This window comes from Thamnophis sirtalis, unplaced genomic scaffold (assembly GCF_051295495.1).
Source record: "Thamnophis sirtalis isolate CommonGarterSnake01/CBP01778 unplaced genomic scaffold, rThaSir2_p1.2 scaffold_3, whole genome shotgun sequence".
In the NCBI taxonomy this organism is placed as follows: Eukaryota; Metazoa; Chordata; class Lepidosauria; order Squamata; family Natricidae; genus Thamnophis; species Thamnophis sirtalis.
In genome coordinates, this window is record NW_028261383.1 from 85915319 (window position 1) to 85941336 (window position 26018).

The 26018-nt window shown below is 34.8% G+C and overlaps 2 protein-coding genes across 4 annotated transcripts in view; one reads left to right on the forward strand and one right to left on the reverse strand.

Annotated features, from left to right (window-relative positions):
- Window positions 1–1177: 1177 nt before the first annotated feature.
- MRPL22 (mitochondrial ribosomal protein L22) lies at window positions 1178–11077 on the reverse strand. Of its 2 annotated transcripts, XM_087709410.1 has the most exons (7): window positions 10957–11077; window positions 10689–10734; window positions 7039–7168; window positions 5650–5715; window positions 5165–5242; window positions 3417–3486; window positions 1178–2280 (listed from the first exon to the last, which is right to left on the reverse strand). In XM_087709410.1, the coding sequence occupies exons 1-7, from the start codon at window positions 10979–10981 to the stop codon at window positions 2069–2071; spliced, it is 627 nt and encodes a 208-aa protein (XP_087565536.1). In that variant the 5' UTR covers window positions 10982–11077; the 3' UTR covers window positions 1178–2068. The 2 variants fall into 2 exon arrangements, with proteins under 2 accessions (XP_087565536.1, XP_087565537.1); XM_087709411.1 differs by lacking the exons at window positions 10689–10734; window positions 10957–11077 and adding an exon at window positions 6253–6334 and having other exon boundaries at window positions 7039–7172.
- A 54-nt stretch (window positions 11078–11131) lies between these two features.
- Window positions 11132–26018, forward strand: part of GEMIN5 (gem nuclear organelle associated protein 5) — a 36165-nt gene continuing 21278 nt past the window's right edge. The window contains exons 1-14 of one of the 2 annotated variants that reach the window (XM_087709404.1): window positions 11132–11362; window positions 12628–12782; window positions 14094–14275; window positions 15393–15541; window positions 16280–16396; window positions 17599–17731; window positions 18320–18482; window positions 19078–19290; window positions 20118–20203; window positions 21106–21188; window positions 21570–21706; window positions 23960–24033; window positions 24729–24910; window positions 25308–25447. In XM_087709404.1, coding sequence (XP_087565530.1) covers window positions 11191–11362; window positions 12628–12782; window positions 14094–14275; window positions 15393–15541; window positions 16280–16396; window positions 17599–17731; window positions 18320–18482; window positions 19078–19290; window positions 20118–20203; window positions 21106–21188; window positions 21570–21706; window positions 23960–24033; window positions 24729–24910; window positions 25308–25447 — 1986 coding nt within the window. In that variant the 5' untranslated portion in view covers window positions 11132–11190. The remainder of the gene's footprint in view (window positions 11363–12627; window positions 12783–14093; window positions 14276–15392; window positions 15542–16279; window positions 16397–17598; window positions 17732–18319; window positions 18483–19077; window positions 19291–20117; window positions 20204–21105; window positions 21189–21569; window positions 21707–23959; window positions 24034–24728; window positions 24911–25307; window positions 25448–26018) is intronic. The other variant, XM_087709405.1, reaches the window with a different exon arrangement.

The window sequence follows — 26018 nt, forward strand, 5'->3', positions numbered from 1 at the left end:
TTCACACATGTAATAAAGTTCTTTCCAAAATTGGTATCTTCCAAATTTTAAACAGAAAAACGATTTAAATTGTCAAAAGCTATTTCTGCATCAATACTAAGAAATATTCACCTTGCTTTTCACTATATTGTGCCAAGTACTCTAATGAATTAAGAACATTTCTAATGTTATTTCTTGGGTTTTAAAAAAAACCCACTCTGTGTTCTTCAAAAATCTTGAAAAACATTTTCAGCCTTCCAGATAAAATCATTGTAAATATTTTATAATTATTAGTATCGCCCTATATTTTGGCAAAATCAAATCCTGGCTTTCTTTTGGAATCACTGCTACTTATGCTCCTGTCCATCAATATCTGGTATCTTTTCATTATCTAAAATGGAGTTTTATTGTTGTTTTGCAAAGGTAATAAAAACTTATCTAGAAAATATTTATAATAATCCATCTGGAACAAGGGCTCTTTTTATTCATCTCCTTTATAGCATCACATATTTCCCTTATTAATATTGGTCCATTCATCATTCACCTTTGAGTATTTGATAGATTTTCTTTCTTTAAGTCATCATCTACTCTTACCACATGGTATACTACTAATTTGCTATTAGCCAATCTTAATAAAGGATAGTCATGGTCTTCCTGTGTTCATTTCCCCTTCTGATTTTCCTTGAAATGCTCAAAATTGTAGCAATAAAATAACAATGTCCAGATAATGGAAGTTTTAAACAAAGATTATATATCAGGGAAGGATCTTATTGCCTTTAAAAGGGCATTTGAAAGCCTTAAATCAACATTATTTCTTTTAAAAGTATGTGGACACACAATAGGACTAAGTTAACTCCTATTTTAATTCATATTACAAGTCATGCAGAATTAATTAAGAAAGATACAAAACAATAAATGGTATTTTCATATGGAGTGAACTTTGTTCTGTAATCTACAACCAAATAGAAAATTGTTTGCCATTAAAACTAAGGGAACTTTTAATTATGATCTGATACTTTTTGAAATCTAAAGTACACATGCTATGCAATTACCATTAAACAATCTACTTTCTGGGGTTAGCTAGTTTATGCATTTCTGAATAAAGCTTATTAATGAACCTGAGTACACAGGCAAATTTCAAGGGTTGCAAGTTCTACGGAATTCTCTATGTACTGAGTAAAATAAACGAACAGGCGTGCCATCTGTCATCAAATTTTATTGTACTGAAATTTCATTGCATTACTCATTTACTGTCCAGAAATATATTCCCTGTGAAGAATTGGTAGATAATGAAGAATTGTGAAACTAAATTCCAATAATTAATAAAACATTTTTTTCATATTTTAATGATACATTATGGAAGACCAGACATTTTTAAAAAGCTAGTTGGAATATTAGGTACATTTTCTTCTAAGAGTTTTTTTTGTTCAACATTGGGAATTGTTTTATTTACATCCAATCTTTCTTCTCTGATGAAATTCAATTTTCCACAAGATTCCCAAGTAGTTTCCAATACAAGCACTTGTCAGATCAGGACAATGTTCTGCCTGTATTAGAAGTGGATAGTGCCTTCCACTATCCAGTACAAAAAAAAACCCCTTATTTTCTGACCACCATTCTGTTAGTGTGTAAAGAATTTTATGAACTGGAATAGCCATGGCAATGATCCAGCCAATGGGAACTGTTTTTTGATTGCGACACATGATTTGCTGTGAGAGCCATGTGAACCAGCTTTAGTCTGGGTGTGGCTTAGCTATTCTGTGTTCAGAGTTCGTTCTTCTCTCTACCACATTGCAAGAGATACATGGGTATTGTTTGTATCATGTTTTTATATTTTGTATATAAAGAGTTTTTTTTCTATATTATGAATCCTGCTCAATTCTTTGAATATGTGCTGGGTGATTCTCAAATAAACTAACACATTCCAATTCTAAAAGCTCTCCATTAGCAAAAGCTCCATTCCTAAATACCAATGTAAGGTGTATGCCTATTTTCAGGAATAGGAAATTGAAAATGTATTTATAAAATGTACTTTATTTACATTTTTTTAAATCAAAAAGGAAAAACAGATATACTCTTATGAGAGCTGTCATAGTGTATTAATTATGGTTCGTTTCCGAAGTTGTTCAACGTACTCCTTAGCTTGATCAAATCCAGTTTTTGCAGGTGCTGGAGGTGGAGGTGGTCCTTCAACTAATCTCACGAAATAATGACATTTGACTTTGTCCATAATCCCAAAACAGCCTTTGCCATGGTAGCGGATTCTTTTTAAATAATGTCCTTTTCCAGAAAATGATTCAGCTAGAAAATATCAAAGGAAAAACCTGATTATAACAGAGATCCAAAGAAGCACTTAGTAGAACAGTCAGTTCCACAGTTCATTATCATAATGCATCTCAAAGAAAATAAAAAATGGTTCAGACTTCTAGGATAATCAATCCGACTGAATAAGAAGAATGGATGACTGCAGATGGTCCTCGACGTACGACTACAATTGAGCCCAAAGTTTATGTTGTTAAGTGAGACATTTGTTAAATGAATGTTGCTGCATTTTACGACCCTTCACAGTTGCTAAGTAAATCTGGCTTCCGCATTGACCTTGCTTGTCAGAAGCTTGCAAAAAGTGATCATGATCCAGGGACACTGCTATAGTCATAAATAAGTCTCTGAATTTTGGTCACATGGCCATGGGGATGCCACAATGGTTGTAAGTGTGAAAAATGGTCATCACTTTTTTCAATGCCGTTGTAACTTTGAACCGTTACTAAAGGAACTGTTACAAGTCGAGGACTACGTATTCATGTGGCAGCTGCTAGCCTTCATTCTGAACTAGCAGGGCTTTTTTATTCTTCTCTTTTTTCTATATTTTTATTTTATTCAGAACAAAGTTAAAATACAAAATATTAAAACTAAATAAAAATCCAAGAAGGCACAAAAGAATAAAAAACACAACACACAAAATGATCACAACATTAACATCCAAAAATACCCTTTTGTCTCCATCAGCTACTTCTGCCTACTGCTGGAGTGCCAAGAGTGATGCTACTTCTGGAAATTGAGGAAACCTGTCTTACATCAGTAACATCACTGACTTGTCCTGTTTGACACCATTCAAAATTCTACATAAAGCATTAAACAAGGAAACATAATAAAACTATGAAATAAAAACTTTAAAGGTAATATGTGTAGTTAAGCACCTTCTAATGTAATAAACAATCTGTCAGATCTTACTTATACTATATATCAGTGTTTCTTAAACCTTTTTCTCTGTTTTCGTTGTTCTCTTTGCTTAACAACCATGGGATAAAAACTGATCATGATTCACTTAACATCTTGGAAATTCTGATCCCAATTGTGATTGTAAGTCGAGGACTATCTATAAATTATAAATTACATTACATTCTGCTTTTTTTAGAAAGTTTCATACAATTATTTACCAATGTATAAATTGGATTTAAATTCTACATTATATTTTCTCACTGCCAGTTCCTGGGCTTCCAGAAGAACCTGTTATGAAAAAGGAAAAAAATAATAAAGTCACAGAGATCATGAACATTTTAAATTTAAGAGCTTTAAAGCTCTACAAATAGAAACAAAGGAATATTTGAGTCTTAGCAAAATGGCCTGCATAATTGAAAATCCTATACTCTTCACAGAAGAAGCTTCTGTAATGGGATTTTTATTCCGTGAGCCTTACTGCCAGATCACTGAGCAGAGCATTGCCTTAGTTTACTTTTAGAAGTTCAAACAAGTCTATGCCCCAGAGGAGCAGAAGCTGGTGGAGTTCTCCAACTTGAGAATATGTAGATATGTATGTTCAGCTAGGTTGGCAGGAGCTGGAGCAAGTAACAAGAGCTCACCCCATCACATGACACTCTGGTCTTGAACCTGAGCTGTGAGTTTTCCAGCTGACAAGTTCAGCACTGAGTCCGCCAAGCTAGCAATTCAAAAGCATGCAAATTCAAGTAGATAAATAGATAACACTTCAGTGGAAAGATTTCTGCATTCCATATTTTCTTGCTGGCCACATGATGACAAAAACGTCTTTCTGACAATGCAGGCTCCCTTGGCTGAGAATCAGAAATAAACACCGTCCCTTTGAGTTGGTCATGACTGAACAAGGGAAATCTTTAAACCCTTTTTTCAATGTTCAGCTACAACTTACATCATCCAGCCGCAACATCCTTAAGATGGCGGGTGCTTTAATTAGATTCCATCCCCCAACAATATTGAGCAGGCCTGCCTGAACATCTAATATTTCAGGATTATTCTATTCATTTTACGGCTTGTTGACATACTTTGAACTCTTAAAAAAGTAAGAAAAAATTAAATCCTTTTCAAAGAGCCTGCATCCAATAATTTCTATTTTAAATTTCACACTATCATACAGGCACATCTGCCATACAATTCAAGCAGTACTACATGATTATCCCAGTTCCCTAGACCTTACCTAAACAGCATAATCATATTTCCCCCTCTTTAGTTCCATGTCCTTATGAAACACTTTTGTGTGCATATAACTGTGGCTATCCAGAATCTTTATTCAGAGCACTAACTATGTTTATGCAGTGTGCAAACTGAACAAATTGTAATGTATTCAGTAGCCATAGCTAAGAAAACTAAGTTAATGAATATGCTATAGTAATTCTATTTGTTAGTGTGCTGAGCTAACACACTTAGCTATAGTGGCTGGATTCACACAATACTCTATGCCAAAAATAAGCAAAACACATTTTAGCTCAACATGTTTCATGAATCCAGCCTACAGTTATTATTAACTTTTCCTTTCTCCAAATAGTCCATTCCACCTTTATATTAAGCATCACATTTTCCCCCAAGATTCATTTCTATTTTACCTGTTTCCCTTTTCTGTCAAAACATATCAGCCATATTTTTTTCTATTACTCCATTACTCTTTAGAAAACTTTCTTTAACTTACTTATATTAGCATTTTTGATTCTTCTGCTTTCTAATGTTTGGGACCCCCTTCCCTGCTTTTACCTAGCCAAATATCAAGATTAACCACAGGCAAATGGTCATATTTTCCAAAGTACAAAACTCTGTTTGGAAATTAAAGATACACATAATATATAGATAAAATCTCTGCATATATTGAATAACAAATTTCAGGAAATCTCTCAAATAAATGGCTTTAATCAAAATTTTGAACACAAATGTAACATACCTCTTTGATTATTTTTGCACCCTTTTTATCATTGAATTCCAATTGAGCAAGTGCCTCATCAATGGTCATTCCCCGAATCTGAAATGGAAGGAAATATATTTTGAAGCCTGCTGTGAAAGTCACAAATGACAATCACATGACTGCAGGACACTGTGATCAAAATAAAATGTGCACAAGTTGCCAAGCATCTGAATCATGATCAGGTGACCATGGGGACACTGTGACCAGTGCAAGTTCAAGAATCAGTCCTAAGTCTCCTTTTTCAGTGGTTGTAACTTCAAATAGTCACTGAATGAGCAATCAATCAGCAAGGATTACTTGTGTCACATTGGTTTTTATTTACTGCTTTGAGGTCTGAGTAAAACACTGAAGTAGCATAACTATAAACTATAAACTGATGAACTAGGAAAAATCAGGATCATATAAACATCTTAAGAAATTTACTAAAAAACATCTTAAGAAATCTACAAAAAAAAAGCTCTTACCAACTTGGCCAGGTACCACATCTTATCCTTGTCATATTTGACATCTCTTCGACTGTGGTATACTTCCTTTAAAAAAGAAGTGTTTATTACACAAAAGTAGCTGATGTAAAATGGTTATAGCAATTTATACCTAAACAAATGTGTCCATATTTGAGAAAAGACAGAGCCAAGATCCTTCAAGACTCAAACCCCAAATGTATTTTTTGGAGTCAAATTGTTTTAAATAGTACGTATCAGTAACAAACCACAGCCCTAGAGCATCCTATAAACATCTTGGATACTACACGTGGCTGCTTTTATTACAGTTTAAAAAAAATAAAAGCCAGCTGAATCTCATGAGATTTCTAGGCAAGACTGCTGAAATCTCATGAGAAATGACTAGGCAATAATTTTAGGTCACAGGGTGATCAGTTTTATACATTGGTTCACCTAATTGAATACTAGCTAGCTAGAGAAAGTTGTCAAGTGTCTTAAGAAAATCCTGACGTTGTGGCTCGTATTATTTCATATAAACCATTAGCATGTATACTGAAGCAGTTAAATTTTAACATTGTTTTATAGGAGATATGGGAATTAACTGCCCATGACGAGAGTCCACTCAACTATGCTATTGACATTCTTCTCTATTGCCATTATGTCTTCCATCTGACCTTACTTTTCCCTTCGAGGTATTTTCAGTTGATTGCTGGAAGAGAAAAGCCCAGTTGCTAATGGAATAAAATGCATTATCTTAAAGTGTGGACCTTCCCAAAAATGAGGGCTATTGACCTGCTGTAGTGATGAGTACTAGAATTGTTCTGAAAGAAGACATGACAGTCTTCTATGTTTTTTCGCACCCTATCTCATCCCAAAGATGCCAAAGAGCTAAAAAATATATTTTAGGCATATGGATTTAATTCAAATGAGATGCTATAAAATGCTCATTACATTTATTTATTTCATTACATTTATTTCATTACATTTATTATAACTGCTGTCTTCCAACAAATGTGCTCATTTTGGACCACATCCACCATAAATACAGCACCAAGATTAGATTATTTCATCCCATTGTCATACCGACTGCCATCTATGCCAGTGGAAATCTATAAGAATAATTATTGATAAGATCAACATCTTCCAACAATGTTGTCCCAGAAGGGTTCTTTGTATCCCATATAGGAATTATGTCACAAATGAGAACTTTTTATAAAGAAGTAATTCCTGAAAACTCTCTGAAATGATGACAGAATAAAGAACAGGCTTTGAAGGATGCAGAGATTGTAGCTACAGATTGGAAACTGCGGGGTATACCTGTAGCCCAATGTTTAGCACAGGACGTGATAATGATTATAACTGCCAATTCCAAGACAGATCTCAAAAACTACTCCTCATAAAATTAGGACTTACTGCTGGTCTTCGAGGCTCATCTGGCCCTTGTGGAGGATAGGTGATGTTGTTCTTTTTTTCCCAGTTTGTTCTGTACCCGAAAGATCTGCACATATTTGATAGAAGAGGAATGCTGGAAGATGCCAGAACCCTACAAAACAAGGATTTGTCATTTTACAAAAACTAAACCCTATCACTGGTTGCAATATACATAAAGGAGAATATTTGTAGCTCAGGGTTGAAATAAAGAGTCCTTGGTGCTCTCTAAGCTTGGTTGTTTTCTTGCAGGCATTTCATTAGCCACTAATGATGTTATCTACTTTGGGTAATAAAACCTCTGCAAGAAAACAACCAAGCTCAGAACCAATAACCACTCACAACCAATAACCACTTGACTCATATTTACATTATGCAATGAAACTTCACTGGCTGAATTGGTATAATAGTAAGCAAAAATCAAAACATTTGATTTAGTACAATGAGTGAATCTAGCCAATGAGATTGTTAATGCTATTACTATTACTCAAGAGCCAAGGTGGCGCAGTGGTTAAATGCAGCACTGCAGGCTACTGCTAGATCAGCAGGTCAGCGGTTCAAATCTCACCGGCTCAGGGTTGACTCAGCCTTCCATCCTTCCGAGGTGGGTAAAATGAGGACCCAGATTGTTGGGGGCAATATGCTGACTCTCTGTAAACCGCTTAGAGAGGCCTGAAAGGCCTATGAAGCGGTATATAAGTCTACTGCTATTGCTATTGCTATTTTATCAGTCATTCTCGGAGTCTCTCTTCATTTTACACTTACTATATTCCATTATTTCTTCCATACAGTTTTCAGTTTCTTTTTTTTAACTGTGTAGTCTGGGGCTGGCCACCCAGTTTTTAATCCTTATTTTTATTCATTCACTTATATCACATACGCATCTTAGGAATATTTCATCATACATAAATCTTCTTTAATGTAGATAGTGTATATTTGATAATATTTATGTGACAAAAACAGACAAAAATATTAAATATATTGTTCTAAATAACTCACCCTTACAATTATTTAATAATTTGAGTGTGAAATTACATTAGGCACATATCTAGTGCCCTTGAAATATCTTTGAAATATTATATGGTAGTACCTGATTCCAATTATTTGACAAGTACAGAGTATCACAGAGCTACTGAATTTATTTTCACATTCATAAGAAGCACCAGCTGGTTACTGTCTAAGAAATGTAAATCCTAAGTCTCTTAAGTTCTAGAATTTCTGTATCTATCTTTAGATCTTCTTTACTGGCTCTATACCAACTCTTAAATTTCATGGAAAGAAAGTTTTTCTTCAGTAACCTATTCTGTAAAGCAAATACCTTATGCTTTACAGGGTGTTCCAGTGCCATCTAGTGATCATAAATATATAATGCTTTCATACTATCAGAGAATGTGAGATCACTTAGAACAGTGGTAGTCAACCTGGTCCCTACCACCCACTAGTGGGCGTTCCAGCTTTCATGGTGGGCGGTAGGGGTTTGCTGTAACACTGCTTTATAAATTTTATAAAGTAAAGTTACTTCCCTACTTTATAAATCACCATTACTGTGGAACCGGTGGGCGCATAGAAAGTTTTACTACTAACAGAGATACAAAAGTGGGCGGTAGGTATAAAAAGGTTGACTACCCCTGACTTAGAAGCTAATCAATTTGAATTAACGTCTATTCATTCAGCTACTCTTCAAAGTTGTAAAAGCACTGAAAAAATGAGCTTGTGACCAGTTCTTGTGCAACTGTTGTGGCACCCCCACAATCACCTAAAAATTTGGGGCAGCCTGCATTTACAACTGCCTCCCAACAGCCATGCTCCTAGCTGACCTATGTTGTGCGTTCACCTGCCTTCCTTCTGCTGGGCTCACCATCCTGACCACAAGCAGACCAGCTGCTATTGACTGACAAAACCAACTGAATTTGGAATATACATTTGTTGCCTCAGTTAAAACTAATGAGTTGTCTGGCTCCATAAATATTGTTTCCTATTGCTCCGTTTCTAAAGATTTGGGATTCGTGCTTTGGAATAAAAAAATTGAAAATGGTTTTAATACTGAAATCTGAAGGTTTTTGTTTTTTTAAGGGAAGACAGACAAAAAGGTGGAAAAAATATGGGACTCTGTTTTTACATGTGATTATGGCAGTGAGGTTGTTATAGATCCAAAGACAGAAAGAGAAATATACATATATCTAAAATGGAAGAATGGACTTAGAAATTAATGGCAAATTAATGAAATGGCAATTGACTGCTTTACTTGGAGACAATAATTTGATTAAATTTCATGTGCTCTGGAGGTCACAGATAAATTTCTGTGAATCAGTGATTTCTGAAATCACATTTCTGTGATTTCAAAGAATCATATTTTATTTTGGAATTTGAAGGTTAGATTGGATTTGAGTATAAGCCTATTTGCATTTGGTAACTTATTATCTTTTTTAGATGAAATTAAGAGAACATTTTAGGAATGCTGGTTTTTAGTAAGTTAAGTACTAGCATTATATTTTATAGATAGATGTTATTTCTTTGAACCTAGAGAGAAGTGATTGTATCTCTGTTCCAAAAGAAAGTCAGAGGTTACCTTGCTCTATTTGTTAGATGTATTTTTTGGCACTCTCTAATGTGTTTTGCCATTTTCTGTAATATTAGCTTATATTTTAATGTATGATGTTGAAACTTAATAAAGATAATATAAAAAAGAGAAACTTATTATTGATTATCATTGACACTGATTCCAAACAGAGATTTTTATTAGAATTGAAGTGGATAATGGGACCATTACTGTTGCTTCAGGAAAGTAGAAAGTAGAATTCAGGAAAAATATTTCTGATTAATGATATAGTGGATTCTTGCAACTGTGGTACAGTATGCCATGTTTACAAAATATTATTTATGATTTTTTTAGAAATGCATTGTCATTTTTATTAAATAATCCAATCTAAACTGATAGTAAGGACAAACAGGAGATTGGACATAACCTATTTTAATTCATTTGTTCATATGATTTCAATCCGTGATTTGAAAATGCACGGAGCTGTGAATCGCTCTTCATTGTAATTCTTGATTACAAGGAGTTTTACAACATCTTAAAGGATATCAAATATATTATAATAGCCATTGGAAATACTAGTTCAATATGTTGGACTATGATGTCCAACACAGCTTGAGGGCATGATGTAGGGGCCATTTGTATTATGCATTCGTATTTCATTTGCAATTTGTAATCCATTTTGAAAACTTCAGTTCAGACAGATATATAAAGAGAAAGCAAATGTTTGGAGGAAATCACAAAAATGCAAGCAATATTGAAAGGGTTAATTTCATTAAAATTCAAATAAATGATAACTATAGCTACTTTTCTCAAAACAGCATTATTGGGAAAAACCCTGAAAAATACTAGGGGAGAGGGAGAAACAAATAAGGTGGGAAAGCAAGAATAGATCCTCCTAGCAATATCTTATTCCCAACAGATTCATCAGCTTGGGGGTGTCTGTGGTCAATAACAGATTAATCTCGAAATTAATACAGCACTGCTAAAAAATACCAAAAGGGAATAAGTTGAACCCTAAATATCTGTTTTCGCATATTCTAATTTTGTCCTTTGATGGGATTCTTAACTTCTGCAAACTTCAGGTAGCCAAGCTCACCTGCCGGCCCGAGGGCAACCGCCAAGGCTCCACGCGCGGGCTATCCCTGCAAGAGAGAAAGATTTTTTTTTAATGTATTTAGTTTGTCACTCATGTACAAGGTAACAGGAAAAAGAATAAATATGAATAAGAACACAGGAAATGGGTGGAAATAAATGGGGACAGTAGGACAGGGACGTTAGGCACGCTGGTGCGCTTATGTATGCCCCTGGTTCGTGGGATCTCCCAGCACCTCCCCTTCGTAAGCCGCTTGCCCCACAAGGCTCACCACAGAGCATCCCCAGCAGCGCCATCTTCCAAGGCCCTCAGTCAAGGACCGACCGACCGACCGCCTTTACGGCAGAAGGCGGGAGATTGACCTAAAGCATCTGCCGTACGGCGCTTTCCCTTGCGACAGCACGTGAGGGAGGTTAGAGCGGCTTTACGGCGGTGCGTGGTGACAGCTGCCGGGAGCCTCCTTAAAGCGCAACGTGGGCGGCGACGCTTCCTCGCCACTCGAACTATGGCAGCGGCGGCGTTGGGCGCTGGAGCCGCGGAGCGCGTGCTGCCGGCTTCCCCTAACTGGTACTGCAGCCGGTGCAGCGACGCTTCCCAGGACAGGCATCTCTTCGGCTTCGCGGCTCGTCACAGCGTGTGTCTCCTGGAGGTCCGCGCTACCGCTCCCACCTTTTATGGTAGGCTGGGAGTCGGCAGTAGAGGTCCTCTTCTATCAGCCCCCCTCGGTGGGCACCACTTAAGCCGCTTGCGCCCTTTCTCTGGGGGCGGTCCTGGGAAAGAACAGCAAGTTCCCGCTTCCCGACTTAAAAGCCAGAATAAAAGAGTCCTTTGGTGGATGGGGACCAAATAAGGAAAGTTTTCAGCAGACTTATCAGCAGCCCAATTTTCCAATTATGAAGACCAGCTTCTGGGAATTATAGTTCCAGGATACTGTATTAAGACGATTAGTCTTGGCTCCTTTGCTACTAAATTTATCTCTAGGGTTAACCATTAGCTATAAGGTTAAGTATAGAGAGAAAATGTTGAATAGGTCCGTTTTACAAACTGACTCTGTATAATATTTATTAATCTCTCTCACATGAAGTATGCTCTGTGCAAAGGAGCAATGCATTACTTATTATATATTAGTCAGTGGTTCCCAACCTCTTTTTGGCCATACCTCACCTATGCATGTCTAAAACCCTGATGCGCCTCCCCCCCACATATAATTCTTACTTTACTCAAAAAGTGACCTCTACTTATGTGGAGGAAGCCTAAAAGGCCATTAACTTGGTTTAAACAACGTTCAATTTGTCCCCATTAAAAACCAAATTGCCCCCTGTAGTAGGTGAAGGAAGCTTATCTGTTTAAATTTGGGAAACACTAAGCGAACAACTGAGTTTGCTTAGAAATCTCACGATGTATGAGCAGTAGGCTTTGCTCTAACTTCTTGTCTATTTTGAATTGAATTTAGAGTTGTGAGAGTTCCCTTAAAAACCTGAAGCCCTTCCCTTCCCTTAAAAACCTGAAGCCAAGGGATTGAGAAAAATATAATATGCTACCTATACCTGGTCAGAGTCTATCTATGTCCAAAGATTCACTTCTTTCCCCCCCTACCAAATAGAAAGAGGTGGATGGCCATAATAGAAAGTGTTTCATCATTTGAGTCTCTTCATTTGCAAAATGTCTTGACTAAAAAGGCTACCTGTTGTCAAATTAAGATAGTTTTCCTATCCCATCCATTGTGGACATTTTGCTGTTTACTTTTATACCTTTAAATGTGTTTACTATATTATGTTCAGCTGAACATTATTCAAACATAATTTGAATTCAAATCCTACAAAGATTGCAACATTGTGAATGAACTGTTTCTTTAGCTGGGAATTAGGGATGTTAATTGGGGTAAAATTGTTCAAAATAACAGTTGATTTATTTTACAAGTCTAGTATATTTTTCACTGTAGGAGAATTAATAGGCCACACTGAAAGAGTTTCTGGCTTCACATTTTGCCCCTACCCTGGGCAAAACTACTATTGTGCCAGCAGCTCTGATGATGGAGCTGTGAAAATTTGGAATGTTCAAACGTTGGCTGTCATGATGGAACATACACTACATCAGGTAAAATGCATGTGGAAATAGTAGTTCTTGATCACTAGTTGGATTGTGAAACACATTTTATTATATTTTGGAGCAATTTTTCATAAACTATAGGCTTGAGTTTGCCAAATATAACTGAAATCTTTGTTACAAGGAATTAAATATTTATCAAGATTTATACTGTGTGTATATTGTCTGGATGACATGCTATGAGAGTGTGAAAAAATATTGTTATGCAGTTTGTTTGCTTATTTTATTTAATCATGCTACCTGTCTTTTTGTCTCCTTTCTTTGTAATTTTCATATCTCTTTGGTGCATAGATAATGAAGTTATATTTTCCAGATGAAAGCTTTTATTTGATATCAGTAATGATAATTCTAATATCTTAAGAGTAAATAAAGGTCAATGTGATTATTACTGAAACATTTATTGTCAAACGAATCATTTTTTTAAAAATAGTTTTATTGAACGTTTTAATCTTTAAAAACAAAGAAAACACAGCAAGAAAAAAGAAAACACAAAACACAAAACATACATAACAATATAAAGTAATTATACAGCCTTCTGTATGGCTTTCAAGTTTTCCCTTTAGAGTTCTCCAATCTGCATTGCCTTCCTATTGCTTTTACCTTGTCCTATAATATAAAACAGTAGTACTAACACTTATAATAATATTGATCATTTATATCACCATATATTTATATTCTCTATTTTCTGTTTTAGCTTCTGTTTTCTAGCCACTTATAAATTCTATTCCATATTTTATAGAAATCCGATTCTTCTCTTTCTTTTAGTTCTATTTCATTTTCTCCATCTCTGCACATTCAATTGCTTTTCTAATTATTGTTTCATCTGCGGGTGTATAATTCCTTTCCCATAATTTATCCCATTTTTCTAACTCTATATTATGGCCAAAATTTCAAATCATCCTTTTTGACATGTTGTGATTGGATCGGTCATGACTGATACAGTTAGATTTCATGTCTTTAAAATATAATATGGTTATTATGAAATGTTTGGAAAATATTTTTTTAATATCTTTCTATAAAGTACCCCTGAATTATTTTGCATTCTAGTTAATAGCTTGTTATTACTTCAAGAAATAAAGAGATAGAGATCACTGTCTCAGTTTCCACCTTGAAAGAGATATGAAGCAAATTCATCTCCATATGTTATTGGCCTTTGGTTGTTAACAAGTGCACCCATTGGACTCTGGAAGTAACTGAGAGATAGTTGCAAATTCTGGCTTTTTATATTTGTATGTTGTACAAAACCTCAAAAATATCAACATTTAATTTTCCTTTTAACTGTGCTACTTTTTTTTCTTTTAGAATACAATTTCTGCATTGCATTGGTCACCCAAAGCAAAAGATCTAATTGTGTCAGGTGATGAGAAGGGGATAGTAATTTGTTACTGGCATAATCGAAATGACAGTCAGCAATTTTTTCCAGAACCTAGAACTATATTCTGTCTCACTTGTTCTCCTCACCATGAAAATCTGATAGCTATTGGGTAAGGACCAAATGTTTATACATTGAACATATTTTATAATACTATATACTTACATGAGTAAGGTTGAAATAAGTGTCATTTTATCAGTGATGTCCATTTCACTGATGAATCAGATTCTCCCTCATTTTTTGCATGTGGCCTTCTGAATGTGCTTCAAACATTTGGACCTCAGATCAGCTGTCAAGCTGACACAAAAATAATGTAGAAGAGGGAGGGAAAAAGGAACAAAACACCTAGCATTGCCATACTTGCTCTATAAGACTATCCATATTTTGCATAGATAAAAGTTGTAACCGCCAAAAGTTGGTTTCAGATAATTGTACTGCAAGCTGCTTTGTTAGTTTGGTTAAACTAATGAGTCAAGTAACTTGCTTGAAGTTTTGAAGCAAAATACAATTTCAATCTTGTGCATGCCCTTTGTTAAGACTTTAAAAATGTGGAGAGCAAGGATGTTCAGGGAGAATGTTTTCATTAATAACAAGCAAAAAATATTCTGTTACTAAGTTAGCTTAGAATCTAGTTTTCCTTCATTTAGTCAATTTGGAAGATAATCATAGGTTCAAAGTCACCCAGCTGGCTTTGTATCAAATGCAGGTATAGAATTCACAATCAATCTTCCATTTATTAGCCTGGTGCTTTAACCACTCACTGTTTGGTCACTCAAATACAGTATTAGGGGAAAATGAGGGATGTTGTGTTAGTTTCATAGTGTTTATACCAAATGATGAATTAAGTTGTTGAATTCAAATTATTTTAGTTCCTTCTGTTTCAATCCTACTACTAATTTTATAGCGCTATCAGAAGTTATTATTTTAAATATTGTGCGAGTTAAAAGTTCCTAGTGAACTATTAGCATTCTATGTCAGATTATGAAAAAAATGTTATTTGTATACAATTCATATGGGCTGAAATCTCACTTTCTCCCACTTATTAGTCCATGTAAGCACTTCCATCCTAAGGTTTACGTTTACCACTCTGCTCTTACAAACAACAAACAACAAAGATTACATTAAAAACATGAATAAGCTGCATCTAATATTGGGATTGTTTATTGAACATGATTTATTAGCTAAGAGATAAAATATTTCTTGCTCTGTATAAATCTTTTTATCTCAAGCTATAAGGATGGGATTGTGATTGTTATGGACATCAGCAAAAAGGGAGAGATTGTTCATCGCCTGAGAGGTCATGATGATGAAATACATTCTTTGGCATGGTGCCCTGTGCTTGGGGAAGATGCTCCATTCAGTAAACAAGATTTCCAAGGTATATACAAAGCATATGTATTGCAACGTAAAAACAGTGTGAATCTTGTAATAATATTAGCTTCTGTACAGTGGTGGGTTTCAAAATTTTTTAGAACCTCTTCTGTAGGTGTGGCCTGCTTTGTGAGTATGGCTTGCCAGCCATGTGACTGGGTGGGAGTAACCGGATGGGCGTGGCCAACTTGTAAAATGTGGCGAAACTCACTTAACAACCGTCTTGCTTAGCAACCAAAATGTTGGCTCAGAAACTCTGGCATTTGAAGCACGCAAGTCTTAAAGCTGTCAAGTTACAAGACACTTGCACCCCTAACCCTTTAGGGACAAAAAACCCAGGGGTGTTCACACTTGACAGCTTTAAGACTTGTGGACTTCAACTCCCAGAATTCCTCCTGCAGTCATGTTGGCTCAGGAACTCTGGCATTGAAGTGTGCAAGTCTTAACGTTATCACGTTACAAGACCCTTGCACCCCTAACCCTTTAGAAAAAAACTCCCAGGGGTGTTCAAACTTGACAGTTTTAAAACGTGTGGACTTTAACTCCCAGAATTCCTCCTCTCGCTCTTCATCTTGATGATGTCTGGACAGGCAGGGGGAGGGAGCGGGAACAGGTTCTAAACGCACTGTAGATTTGTGGAACCTCTTCTATAGAAGAGGTTAGAACTGGCAGGAACCCACCCCTGCTTCTGTAGTAGAATCCAAAAATATGATACTATTTTTAACTGATTTCTGGATACTTTCAGAAGAAGATGCCATTACAGGAGCCATAACAGAAGAAGCAGGTGTAGAAAAAGGCTATTATTTGGCCTCAGGAAGCAAAGATCAGAGCATTCGTGTATGGAGCTGTAACACAAACAGAGGTAAGTCTGGAGAAATAATACATTATTTTGACAACACAATGGTATTTTTTTCCTGTTTCTCTTCACAATGTTAAATGTTTTATCAATTACAGATTTAAAAAAGAAATTCTAATAATTTGAAGAAGAGAGCTGCCTCCTCACATGTCATTTAACATAACATCCAATTCTGAATTGTGTGGACTTAAATGTGTTGAAATGGCACATAGTCTGTCTTTATAATAAAGCCAACAATCATAATTGCTAAAGCTGTTCAGATCCCCTTGGAGTTTTTACTCTGACTGGGCAAGTCTTGTTGAAATGCCTAAGGCTCAGGTTTAACTGGGTTGAGTTTGAGCCTGTAATTCCTGAGAAATAAAAAAAGGGTCCTTTAGACTATGACCCTGGCCATTGTGCTTGTAAATGGCCTCTGGCAGAGCCATAATGGGAATGTTGCAGTTGTCTTGGTTCTTGCTCTCTCAGTTATGCCATTGATCATCATTATGGATTGACTAGAGCAGTTGGGAATAGGAGCATTGTGTTATGATTTTCTTTTCTCTCTGTATGATTCCTGTCAGTACGATGAAGAGTTTGAGCCCGAGGTCCCTTACCTGGGGGGTGCATTAAAGCTTGATACTCCTGTTTAACATCTACATGAAACTGCCAAAATGAGTTTGTTGTCATTCAGTGTCTAGTACTAAGAGATAATCAAATTACACCAATTTTGTTACAGCTGGCATTGGGTTTTTATGCATTTATGCATTTCAAGATGCCGATTATTAGCTATAAAGCTTTTCATGGCACACGGCCCAGTTATCTGATGGATCCCCTACCTGCTATTGTTTGTGCCAATTTCATATGAGCAGACTGAATAGGCATGCTCCAGGTCTCATCAGTTAAACAATGTAATCTGTGGCAGGAAGTACACATTTTCTTTCTTTGCTCTCTCAAAGGCCAACCCATTCCCGCCCTCCAGTAACAAAATTTAAAAATTTATTGAAAATTTGGCCTTCTGAACTTATCAAATAACTAAATTTCATGTATTCAATCAAAAATAAGACTTACGTTCAATAATATTTATGTCTATATCAGTCTGTATGTTACAGAACATTTGCAAAAGGGTTTTTTAAAAAAGTGAAATTAAGTGGAACAATCCCATTTTCCTTCTGGAATTTCTCCTTTTTTTATATCAATACAATTCATTTTTTATTTTATTTTTTTGCTAGTGGTAGTGAGCTACAAATTGCCCTTTTTGAAAAGAAGAGGTGGAAGTGTTGAACCAATGGTCAAAGAGCGTATTTGGTTAACACTACACTGGCCCTCAAATCAGCCCACATGCATTCTCTCCAGTTGCTTTGGGTGAGTATTCTCTCAAATGGCTGAGTGAAAGGCAAAAGTATAAAAAAATAAGTTTGGGGAAGCTGTCAATTAATTCCTTAGCATTATATATTTTATTAAGCTGTCGATTAATTCCTTAGCATTATGTCTGCGTTTACTTGTTAAACATCCAACCTTTCAAAGACAACCTTCTTTCTAAGAAATTTGCTTTGTATTTCCAAAAAGCACCCTTTGGATGTGTGAAGATTACAACTCTTAGAATCTGAGGCTTTGAAATTACAGGCTCAAATTCTATGGAGAATACTAATTTGGGGGACATTTGGTATACGTCTCTATACTTGTATATTACATGTTTTCCAATTCTTTAAACAATCTAGAAAGATTTCCCTGTGAATTATCATGATCATTCTGTGCATGTGAAATAAAGCTTTTTGATTTTCTGTTTTAAAATATAATTTTATTAGACTTGAAAACATTGCAGTTAATATTTGTTGTAAAATATTTAATATTTTTTGCAATATTAATACTTGGTAAAAGATTAGATACTTAAAAAACAACCTACTTTATCAATTAACAGATTCTCGCTTTCTGCATGTTTACTTTTCATAGTGGTGAATTGCTGAAGTGGGATTTAACCCAACCTGGGAAGCGGAAATGGGAACTCCTGGGGGCTTCATCTGAAGGACAAAATCATTCTAGAATAGTCTTCAACTTGTGTACTTTGCAAATAGAAGACAGACAGCTTCTTTTTTCCATTTCAATGGACAGAGATGTAAGGATCATGTGTCATGCTTGCTTGTTTGTTTTAAAAAGTCCATGCTAAGCTACTATCAATGTTGATCAATCTTTCCTGCTGATTTAAGGAATGTATGCGATTTCTTCCTCTATTTTTTTCCCCATATCATATAACTGATCTGCCTACAGAGAAAAATGATCAAATGTTTGTGAGCGATTTTTGCAAGTTTGGTGGTATTGAATTACTATCAAAAATCTGTTTTTTTTCTTTGGTGCATTACAGTTCACTGACTACTTTTCACAGTTTTTGGAAATGGACTTCACTTTATTTTGGTCTTCAACATATAACACCTTAGCTCTCATGCAGAAGAATACGTTGAATCAAATAGCACATTAGCTTTTTAAACCTTGAAACTAGTCTTGTGTCTGGTATTCGTGTCTGGTATTTGTAGAATTCTAGTGTATTTATCCCTAGAAACTCAGAAGGAATCTACTTACTTTTAGAGCAGATCAGTGTTTCCCTTCAGAATTTCTTTGGAAAATCTTCATAATTTTCCTACTGAACTTTTCTGTGGCTTTTGATTTGGTGCATTTTTACTCATGCTCCATTATTATTATTATCTTCTTTGTAGGTGAAGTGTTGGGATCTGGCAACTTCAAATTGCTGTTGGACTATGCCTTCTCTTGGAGGGTTTGTTTACAGCCTGGCCTTTTCACCTGTAGATACAGGCTGCCTTGCTATTGGAGTTGGGGACAGCATGCTCCGAGTGTGGAACACCATGTCAATTAATAATCATTATGATGTGAAAACTTTCTGGCAGGGCATTAAATCCAAAGTCACAGCTGTAAGTATGCTTCTGCTCCTGTTTTTCAATATATATTTTATTTTCTCACTGAAAATAATGGTTTCCTACATTATATATTACTTATGTTTTATGTACTATGAGTGTTAATTATAACATATTTATTAAAATGTCAGAAATAATAAATTGACTTAAAATAATTTTATTTTAATTATTATTTAAACATATTAACACTAATAAAGCTTGCTGTTTTGCTTATACTAATTAAAATAATTGCTTATGTCGTGGCCATTAGATAAGAAAACAATTCTCAGCATAATTTGAGCACAGATGTTAAGATAATGAAAAAACATTAACAACATCTGCTTTTAAAAGCAACACTAGAAAATGGTATTTAAAAATAATGTAATGAACTGCTATAATTAACTTTGATCATGAATCGTTAAGCTTAATAACTTCATTCTTTTACTGGCAACTGTTACTATGGTACCAGTCTCTAAAAATACTATACCTGCAAATCTGTCTAAAGAGAATGTAATTCTAATTATTTTAAATTGTCAGGATACTTCATGTAATGCTTTATTTATTAGTTTATTTGCTTGTTTGCTTACTTAAAAGTAGCTTCAATCACAGGAAGCGTCATGCATTGTTAGTTTTCTATTTGTGGCGCTTTCTGCAAGTGAACAAAGCTTATGGAGAATGCTAACAAATGTCCTTTAGTATATATTATATGTTCTGCTGCTGTAGATATACTTTTAGTATATTTATGTATCAGCTGTGTTAATGTCACATAGTGCAACTTGGATACAATTTGCATTGATCGACAATTGACTGTGGTGTTGAGATTTTAGTGTCTTTTCTGTTTACAGTTGGCTTGGCATCCAACAAAGGAAGGCTGCTTAGCTTTTGGAACAGATGATGGAAAAGTTGGAATTTATGATACCTACTCTAACAAGTAAGATATAACAATTTTTGTTCACTAGTAGCTACTTAAATATATAATGATAAACCATGATTAACTTTGATTATAGTTTTTTTAACAATCATTATATGGGTGTTCACTATTCAATAAACCATCATAGGTGATAAGCCAAAACTGCATAGTATGCACTCAACCAAAGCAAGAATGTTGACCAAAAGAAGGTAACAATTTGCAAAGGTATCAAAATATATGAAGACAACCTTCTATTGCAAGAGTCTTTGACAGTGCCAGCCTAATTCCATTTGTTATTAGGGGTAGAGATTTGATAGAACCATAGAATTAACATTTTAGTATTTTTTTAATTTAATTACTTTATTTAAACCAAATCCAAATTCATTCTAAGAAAACTTTATGAACGAACTTCTTTAGACCATGTTCCAATTCAAAATTTTCCAGAAACCCAGTTCTTTCTTAGTTCTTTTCATAATTTGTTCTATTGCTTCACAGAGTTAGTATTACTCTTTAATTATAATGCATTTTGTATGTTGATTCGTATCCTTTGAGAAGTCACAGAAGAGGGCAAATTTTATAAAGAGAGGGGGTCATTAATATTGTTATTGTCTCTTGTGTTGAGAAAATACAAAGGAAATTGATGCTATTCTTCTGTGTTCAAGCAGACATACTTTTAAGGAGTGCAGAAGGATTGTGGGAAATGTTGCTGTTCTAGTTTAAAGGACTATTGGACTTTCTTCATTTCTATTGTTTTAAATAATGCTGAAGAAGCTTACTTCAGATATTGTCATTTGTTTCTTTAAAAATGATAGCTTTGGTTTGCTTTCTTTGTTTATTTGTTTGTTTTGTATTTTATCTTTTTATGATAAAACAATAAATAAAAATAAAAAATGATGCCAATTTTGTATAACTTTTCCTGTTAGGCCTCCACAAGTCTCTAGCACATACCATAAGAAAACTGTGTATACTTTAGTTTGGGGACCTCCAGTTCCTCCACTGTCTTTACGTAAGTCATTGAAATTTGTTTATAGTTTTTGCATTGGCATTTTTACTTTGTCCACATATTGTGATAATGCTCTAAAAATAGCATTATCTTCTTTCCCACCTATTTTGGGCATGTTCAAACTTTATTAAGATCTTCCCAAGTTGTGAAACTGTTATATAATATAATCATAAACATCAGGAATATTCAAATTCACCATTGCTCTTTGCAGTAATTTGATTATTTAAGTCATCGATTATGTTGCATGACAGGGCTTTGATCCAATAAAGGGTGATGGGATTATTATATTAAAAGACCTATTTAAAATAAAAAAAAGATTTTTTTAATACTGATTGCATTAAAATATGCATGTATAAGAAACAACTGCTTTCTTATTTATTTTAGGGGGAGATGGTGATAGACCTTCCATAACCTTATATAGCTGCGCAGGAGAAGGAGTTGTTTTCCAGCATAATCCTTGGAATCTAAATGGAGAAGCTCATGATATCAACAAACTCATTCGGGAAACAAATTCAATCAAAGTGAGTAAGAATTTTGACTTAGGAATGAAAACTGCTTGTTACTTCTCCTTCTGCATTATATTTGAAGTAGAAAAAAAATAACATCTGATTTCAGAGTAATGTTTGGTAAACTGACATAGAATGCTCAGTTTTGTGTGAACTGGGCGGTGGCAATTCATCATCTGTAACGAAATATAAAGAAGTCAGACAGAATAAAATCATAAGACAGATAGAAACAGTGGGATTCAGCTTGTTCGCACCAGTTCAGCAGAACCGATACCTAATTTTTTGCTGAGTTTGGCAAACCGGTTAGAAGTGTTCCGTAAAATCAGTATTTTCAAAATGGAGTGTTGGCAGTGGTCTGAAAAATACAGGTAAAAGGAAACAATGGGAGAAACATTGCTGAAAAAAGGGAACCATTGATTAAAGTAAAACTGAAGCAAAATAGCATAGGCATTCGTGAGAGAAAGAATTAGTACAAATACTAATAGGATAGCAATGGACATAGGCTATTACTGTATAGTTACAATCTAGTAATCATTAGGAGGCAAAAGCAAAACAATTGTGATGAGCAGTTCTGACTGTCATATACTTACTACTCAGAGCATATTAGAAAGGAGCAGAATAAAAATTATAATAAATAAATTCTATACCCCCTTGAATTTTCCAAACAGTCTTTAAAGCATAAGACACTACTTTGTTTTTTCTATCATCTTCTTCAATGGAAATATGTTAGACATTTAAAACTTCTAAACATTTGAAAGTTTAATGCTTCTGTTATAACTTCAGAAAATATTTAAAAGCCTTCCAAGTAGATTGACCACATCCACTGATGGTGGAACTTTCCTTATATCAAGTCACTGTGTTATCTGTTGAAACAAAATTGCCATCTATCATGTCTATTCTGCCACTTAATTGCATAGGAAAGTTTAGATTGCATAGGAAAGTTTAAATGGAACAAATGGCTTTGAGAAAATCAAAAGATTTGCATTCAGCCACTTGTTTTATTGCACCATACATCATATTTCATTTTAATGCTAGATATACCTCTTGTTGGGTGTCCAATACTGAAGTGGGAGCCGGAGGTGGAACCAAAAAGCTATATGAAAGCAGTTTGTGATTTCTTGCTGAGATTACTTTCATCCTCACATCTTTCTGTAGATAGCACACTGTCATACTAATTTTTTTCTGAATTTTTTCTGGCTGTTTTTGTGATAATTGTATCTATTTTCAGGAAAATATTGTAACTGCCAAATACTGTAGTCTCCTGTATATATGCTGGAGTGCATGATTTGTTTAGATTGGCCTTAGTTGTTCTTACAATTGATGTATTTGTATTGTTTGATAAATACGTAGATGAGAGACAGATAGTTTCTAAATAAATTAGTTGTGATGAGAGACAGATAGATATACTCTAAATCAGTGTTTTTCAACCACTGTGCCGCGGCACACTAGTGTGCCGTGACATAGTGTAAGGTGTGCCGTGGGAAAATTACTTTATATATAGTGAATATAGGCACAGAGTTAATTTTTTTAACATTTTCTAATGGTGGTGTGCCTCGTGATTTTTTTCATGAAAAAAGTGTGCCTTTGCACAAAAAAGGTTGAAAAACACTGCTCTAAATAAATGTTAAAACTCCATAGTCAAATGCCTCCTACAGAGTAGTTTTTAATTGTAATCTTCTGACTGATTTAAGATTTTAGAAAAATTATGTTGACCTGTGGACTAAAAAAATAAACTATTTTTGCAAATTTAGATAAACAAAAATTATATGGTGGCTTTTTTCATTTAGTTATTTCTTTTATACATGCCTTTACTTTGTATAATTTTAGGCAATGTACAAAATGTTTCCATCTCTCAAAATAACAATCCTGTGAACTAAGTTGGACTGAGAGAGAATATGACTGACGCAAACCAGTTATCTAACCTAAGGAAAGATTAAATTGTAGGTTCTCCAGGTTTTTAGTCTAATATCTTGACCACTACACATCAAGCTGTTTTTCCTTCCTTTGTCTGGTGGTAGATACTAAATCAATATTTCTCAACTTTGGCGACTTTTAAGATGTGGCTTGCTGGGGAATTCTGGGAGTTGAAGTTCACATCTCTTAAAGTTGCCAAAGTTGAGAAACACTGTGCTAGGTTATTGTAAACATTGATACAATTCCCTGATTACTCTATTCTCCCTGAAAACCTTCAGTTGACTATTTTTACTTTATTTATTGAATAGATGTCAGTACTATTAAGGCTCAATGATTTTATTTATTTTCTTGTAGCACAAATTACCAGCACATACAGAAATCAGCTGGAAACCAGACGGTACTCTCTTGGCTATTGGTAATGAAGATGGGTATGTGGTGAATTTTGAATTCAATGTTAATTTGCCATTTAGTAGCAAGTATAGTGATTGAGAGTCAAGTATATTGGCTTGCTTTCCTCATTTCTTTTATTTTATGACAAATTATCTTTTGAACTCCTGTACTGGGCAACAGGATCAGTATAAAATTTTTCAGTGATTTTAAAAATATATAATTACTTGGTTCTCAGAGAAATTTTCCCAGTAGATATGAGCAAATAAAGTATGAGCAGACAAAATGGCATCTCCAGATACTTGACTGTGCTGTCATTATGTGTTTTGAGTGTCTTACTATGCTCTTATCACTGTTTTAATATATAATTGACAAGGTTAATAATTAGACTGTGTCTGGCTTGAACCCTTTTTTGTGTCTATCTAATAACATTCCATTTTAATATCATGGAATAAAATTTGCCAAATCTTTGTATTCATCAAATTTAATGATTTAAGGCATCCCTATATTCATAAAATTATCATGCCATGCAAGCAGATATAGCACATATCAAAAATATGTGCATATTTACAAATAGAGATGGCTGTGCTATTGTAATAAAGTCCTCCAATTTGCAGGATATTCAGGGTGGGATTGTAATGTATGTATATGAAATGTTTTTGAAGAACAGAGACTAAAGTTCTTATTGCTCCCATCAATTTCTTTATTAACTGATACTTCCTTTTTAATCTTGCAGATCAATTGAAATATTTCAGGCTCCTCATTTGAAACTGCTGTGCACCATCCAGCAACATCATAAACTTATCAATGTTATCCGTTGGCATCACGACCATGGGGCACAACCAGAACTGAGTTCTATGATAGCTTCTGGCTCAAATAATGCTACTATTTATGTACATAATATCAAGAATGTCATAGGTGACTATGTTTCCAGTCCTTGCTATCAGTCACTGTTTAAACTGTTGTTTCTCACCTCCTCCTGTATTATTTTGAATAAGATCACGTGTAATTATTCTGGTCTATGTTTTAAGCTTCACCTCCTGCAAGATAGCCAGTCCACAATGGGCAGATTGTTCTCTTGATGAAAAGGGTCAGAATATTATTCAGGAAGATCCAGTGCAGCAATAATACTTAATTATTTCCTTCTATTTCGTTTTTCTTTCTTTCTTTATATTTTTTTCTATTATTTGTTGTTTGTTTTTTTCCCTTTGGCTTCCTGTATTCATTTTTTTTAATGTTCTAAACATCCTTTAAAATTATATAAAAAGTAAATAGTAAGATATGAACTCATTTGAACATTATGTTTTCTCTTTAGAGAGTGCTCCAGAGAAGCCTATAATAATCACAGAGCCTTTTCGTACTCTGGCTGGACACACAGCCAAGATCACTAGTTTGTCTTGGAGTCCACATCATGATGGAAGACTGGTATCTGTATGCTATGATGGCACTGCCCAGGTAATGCTTCTGGATTTATTTTAGTGGATTTTTCCTAATCTAATCCTGGCTTCTCCAAAGTGGTCAGTATCAACATCCCAATGGGATGGGACAATGGGACTATCCATTATTGTGGATGGATCCATTAAGAACCAGGGTAGTGCAGTGGTTAGAATGCAGTACTGCAGACTACTTCTGGTGACTGCCGGCTGACTGCAATTTGGCAGTTCAAATCTCACCAGGCTCAAGGTTGACTCAGCCTTCCAGCCTTCCAAAGTTGGTAAAAGGAAGACCCAAATTGTTGGAGGCAATATGCTGACTCTCTGAAGTGGTATATGTCTAAAGGTTAAGTGCTATTGCTATTGTTGTTGTTATTGTGCAGTAATATTGTATAGTTACAGTATTTTAAAAATTATTTTAATATAATAAATATTTTGGGGTTGAACAATCTGAAACTTCGTGAAAGGATTTATGAGCTGAAGAATTTGGGAACCCCTGATTTAACCAAATCAAATAGATAATACCTTGATTTAAAAAAATAGTAAGGAAAGCCAAACTTGGAAAAATGGATTCGCATACTGTATTTTGTATT

Coding starts and splice junctions, on each gene's coding strand:
- MRPL22 (XM_087709410.1), bottom strand. CDS start 10,981: ATGGCGCTGCTGGGGATGCTCTGTG. Junction 7,169..10,688: donor GGTTGCCCTCGGGCCGGCAG/GTGAGCTTGGCT, acceptor CTTGTTTTGTAG/GGTTCTGGCATCTTCCAGCA. Junction 5,243..5,649: donor TGTGGTACCTGGCCAAGTTG/GTAAGAGCTTTT, acceptor CTTCCATTTCAG/ATTCGGGGAATGACCATTGA.